The sequence below is a fragment of the Otolemur garnettii genome, unplaced genomic scaffold (genome assembly GCF_000181295.1).
Source record: "Otolemur garnettii isolate 467f Iridium unplaced genomic scaffold, OtoGar3 scaffold00147, whole genome shotgun sequence".
Taxonomy (NCBI): Eukaryota; Metazoa; Chordata; class Mammalia; order Primates; family Galagidae; genus Otolemur; species Otolemur garnettii.
In genome coordinates this window covers 802663-807754 of record NW_003852542.1, presented here as the reverse complement: position 1 = coordinate 807754, position 5092 = coordinate 802663, and the positions used below count along the sequence as shown (strand labels likewise).

Here is a 5092-nt window from a genome sequence, read left to right as displayed (position 1 = left end):
GGCTGGGGATTCGAACCCGCCACCTTAGGTGTATGTGGCTGGCACCCTAGCCGGTTGAGCCACAGGCGTCGAGCCTGAAGTCACTTTCAATTCTAGAAATACTGCTAACAATTCAGTCAAATTCTATCATAACACACCTGTTACACATTATTCCTTCAAATTCTTGCTTTTCATTCAGAGTGATAGGTGGGTGGTACATTGATGGAGCTTATAAAATTTTATGAGTATTTGATGACACAAACTAGTTCAAATAATTAGACTCAAAAATTTATTATATATTTCTGTTTTACTTTGCTTTTTAGAAGTGGGAGTCTTGCTAAGTTGCCCAGGCTGGCCCTGAACTCCTGGTCAAGTGATCCTCCTGTATCAGCCTCTGAAGTAACCAGGATTGTAGGCATGAACCATTGTGTCTTGACATCCCAAATTTATTGTATTCAAGACTTTCAATTGCTAAGAAGCACATCAAAATTTCATTTTTGTTTTTCAGATCATTTGCATACACGCACAGAAACAAATTCAGGTGTGCAAATTGTGTAGGTATGAAAATACAACACAACTCAGCTCAGCACCTGTAGCTCAGTAGTTAGGGTGCCAACCATATGTACCACCACATGCCCTGGGGCTGGTGGGCTCAAACCTGGCCAGGGCCTGCTAAACAACAAAAACAAAAAAATAGCCAGGTGTTGTGGTGGGCACCTGCAGTCTTAGCTTTTTGGGAGGCTGAGACAAGAGAATCTCTTAGGCCTAAGAGTTTGAGGTTGCTGTGAGCTGTGACTCCACAGCGCTCTATTAAGGGTGACATAGTGGGACTCTGTCTCAAAAAAAAGAAAGAAAGAAAGAAAGAAAAGAAATACAACACAACTGCAAATACAAATATAGAAAGCTGCAGACTCTGAGGATATATAAGTAATTCTAAATCATACTATATAATGAGAGCAGTTTTAAAGTCTTTCTAATATTTTAATATAGATCTCAAGAGAAAAAGAACATGCTATAGAAATTAAGTTTGAGAAATGAACAAATGGAAGAAGAGAGGAATAGAAATCAAACTATAGGCTGGAAGCAGTGGCTCACGCATGTAATCCTAGCAGGAGGCTGAGGCAGGTGGACTGCCTGAGTTCAGGAGTTGGAGACGAGCCTGAGCAAGAGTAAGACCCTGTCTCTAATAATAGATGGGCATTGTAGCAGGCACCTATAGTCCCAGCTACTTGGAAGGCTGAGGCAAGAGAATCACTTAAGCCTAAGAGTTTGAGGTTGCTGTGAGCTATGACACCACAGCACTCTACTGAGGGTGACAAAGTAAGACTCCATCTAAAAAAAAAAAAAAGAAGAAAGAAACCAAACTATAGATCTTAAAGGCAACCTTGAAATCAATGAATGTATTAGGAATTAAAACTACAATAGGCACTCCTGAAGTGGGTAGGCACAATGTAAGAATACACAGTGGATGTGGATGTCAGTGTGTTTTATCACTAGATGCGACACATTTACTCACCCAAGTAAACGCTGTTTTCTGTGGCTCCCCGGGCAGCTTCTACAATGTCTTCTTCATCTTCTAAAACGTCATCATTAGATGTATAACTTGTATCATCAAAAAGACTGATGGGAATGACTTTCCCATCCTTAACTAACCAGGCAGATGCAATTGGAGTACAAAACTAAACAAAAACAAAAGAAAGACTAAATAATTCAAGCAGTAGTTAAATACCATTTAAAATTACTAATTTCTTAAGGCATGGAGAACAAGTTGAGAATGCAAAGTGGTAGTTATTTCCCTTCACCCAATAAGTTCAGTCAAACTGACAGGGGAAGAAACGTATTTGTGAATTCTCAGAAGAATTCATAATATGGGTTTAGATACCTGGTACTCCCATTCCAGATGTCCTCCCTTCTTACTGAACGCCATGACCTTCCAATCAGCAACTGAGACCTTTATCACTGTGTCCATCATGGCTGCTTCCTGTTCTTCCACATCTGAAATAATTCTAGACTCTTCTTTGTTATCACTGGGCTTAAAGGTGCTTTCAATAAATCCGGCTCTAGTTTCCATGTCTGGAATATACCGAAGTTCAAAGTGGCCAACACTGAAATTCCACCTTAAATTTACAAAGGTGTGTTTTAGAAATTTATATTTAAACAAAAAGACCAAATAATTTAGATCTCTTCTAGATTGAAGAAGCAAATATAAAATTACGTGATGAGAAAAAGAACAACTCATACTGCTCATTCATGCCACTAGAGGGCCCACAAGAACTTTGTCCTGACCCTTTAAAAACAATGGTTCTGAGAGTTGGGGACTGACTGCAGGTAAGGGACAGATTTTCTCTCAAAAGTTAACAAACGTTCATACTTCCATATCAGAGTGATTTTCTCAAAACACATCAAAATCACCTTAAAATGAGGTAGCATGTGGTATGCTTTACCTCTTAAAGGCTGGGCACATTATAGTCAAGTGGAGAGAAATTAATATATCCCAAGAAACCAATGTGAAAGTCAAGATGAATGCATCTATTTTTGATTCATATGAAAACACAGCCTAGGCTCGGTGCCCATAGCACAGTGGTTATGGATTTGGCCACATACACTGAGGCCGGTGGATTTGAACCCAGCCAGCTAAGCAACAATGACAACTGCAACAGAAAAACAGCTGGGTGTTATGGTGGGCACCTGTAGTCCCAGCTACTTGGGAGGCTGAGGCAAGAGAATCACTTAAGCCCAAGAGTTTGTGGTTGCTGTGAGCTGTGATGCCACAGCACTCATAGTGAGACTGTCTCAAAAAGAAAAAAGGAAAAATAGCTTCAAAAAGACAGTATGATTTAGTATACCAAACCTGAAGGTCATACCACTTTAGCTCCAATCTCAGATCTCTACTGCCCAAGACGTGACAAGTCATTTACCCTTTCTTAAGTAAGTTTCAGTGTCCTTATCCATAAGATGGCAGTAATAATGTTTCCTTTATGATTAGTAAATAGAAAATCACTCAACTATGGATAGTACAGTGTCTTATCACTTAGATATAAACTGGTATAGCTAAGAATTCTGACATCTGTTGAAAAAAATACATATACATATGCATATATATATATATATATATATATACATATACTTAAAGAGTGTAGTTCTTAGAACCCCAGATCCTTCCTATTCCTGTAATTCAAAATTCTATTAGGTTGAACAGCAGCTCATATGGAGCTGCACTCCCAGTGAGCACGCAAACATTTAAGGTAACAAATTCCATCAGCATAAAGAAGGTCACGTGGTCAGTAGATGCCCTGACAGATGTCCAGTCAAAAGAAAAAGAATAAATACATTCTTTTTTTTTTGGAGACAGAGACTCAAGCTGTCACCCTCAGTAGAGTACTATGGCATCACAGCTCACAGCAACCTCAAACTCTTGGACTTAAGCAATTCTCTTGCCTCAGCTTCCCAAGTGGCTAGGACTACAGGTGCCTGCTACAACACCCAGTTATTTTTTGGTTGTAGTTGTCATTGTTGTTTGGCAGGCCCGGGCTAGATTCGAACCCACCAGCTCTGGTGTATGTGGCTGGCACCCTAGCTACTGAGCTATAGGTGCTGAGCCCATAAATACATTCTTAACTGAGTTTGAGAAAACAGTTCGTAGAAAAGGAAATAGTGTATTAGATGAACAAGCTTTGAAAGTCTGGTTCATTTTTAAAAGATAAAGATGGAATCTAAAGTTATTTTTTCTATATAGGCAATTTAAACCTTAAATATTAGGTTTAACACAGCATATGATAGGATCAGCACATCTAATCTAGGCATCATCTTATTTTCTAATCACATGTTTAAATATAAAAATTACATAAGAGGTTCATTATTTGAAGAAGGAAACAGAAAGGTATTAAAACAAATAAATACTTTAATACTTTAAAAAAATAAAGTAAAATGATTATTATTTTAAAATTAGGGTAATTGGACAAACTATGAAAGTACCTACTGGACAGAATTAGAGTCAAGTAGGCTCAAGTTCAAGGAAAACACACTAACTTTGCCTTAAGAGCTTTCTGCGTTCAACATTCAAAGAACTTCAAGTTGTGAGGCTGCTATGAGAAATATCACTAACCTGAGACTAAACTACGATACACTGTCATTGTATGGGACACTCTCTGATTACCATATCCTAAAGCCTATGGTGAGAAGTTCAGGTCAGGTTTTGTTAATAACCATGAAGACATTTTAAATTTAGAACCCGCATTTATCTTTAAAAAAGTAGTATGCTTTTAGAGCAACAAAATAGTTCACAAAATCTCCACAAATAAAAATCTGATAAATTTTAGTCTGAGGCATCCTTCTAAACGTTATCAATAGCAACATTATCTGTATACGTACTTCTCATTGCCGCTACGAGGTCCAACAGCTCTCACAGTTTTCTGGGTGCGTTGCAGAAGGAGTATGTCTTCTTGTTCCATTTCATCACTATCCCACTGGCGACAACCCACAGCTGAACAGATGTACCTCACCTGCAAAGACAGATACAAAATTACTTAACAATATAAGTCATAAGAGATTGCTGACATTAAGATCATCTCCATAATTTTAAAAAAGTAAAAGTAAATTAAGCAAATGTGTAAGAAGTACCCAAGGAATAAGAAGCATCAGTTAGATTACTAATTGCTATAATGCGTCATTTAGATCCAGAAAAATATCAATGAATACTTATTTCAGGAAATGATTTTAAGAATTTAGACAATTTTAGTCTTATTTTGGGGGTTTCCATTGACTATACAAGAAGAAATAGCCAGTTATGATATCTTAGCAATAATATCATTAATAAAATTCTAGATGAGATTAAAAAAAATCAACCTCAGAGTTTTCACATAACAGAAACATATGCTTTTAGCCTCTGCACCCCTAGCACAGTGGTTATGGTGCCAGCCACATACACCGAGTATGGCGGGTTCAAACCCAGCCCTGACCAGCTAAACAACTGCAACAAAAAATAGCTGGGCGTTGTGGTGGGTGCCTGTAGTCCCAGGTACTTGGGAGGCTGAGGCAAGAGAATCACTTAAGCCCAAGAGTTGGAGGTTGCTGTGAGCTGTGATGCCACAGCACTCTACTGAGGATGACATAG

At 38.2% G+C, this 5092-nt stretch overlaps 1 protein-coding gene across 2 annotated transcripts in view; it reads right to left on the bottom strand.

The window, feature by feature from the left end:
* The window catches only part of EIF2AK3 (eukaryotic translation initiation factor 2 alpha kinase 3), an 82318-nt gene that overhangs the window by 37501 nt on the left and 39725 nt on the right, over window positions 1-5092 (bottom strand). For both annotated transcript variants that reach the window (XM_003799184.3, XM_023518790.1), the window contains exons 4-6: window positions 4351-4481; window positions 1862-2096; window positions 1496-1658 (exon numbers count right to left, since the gene is read on the bottom strand). In XM_003799184.3, the coding sequence (XP_003799232.1) occupies window positions 1496-1658; window positions 1862-2096; window positions 4351-4481 (529 nt within the window). The remainder of the gene's footprint in view (window positions 1-1495; window positions 1659-1861; window positions 2097-4350; window positions 4482-5092) is intronic.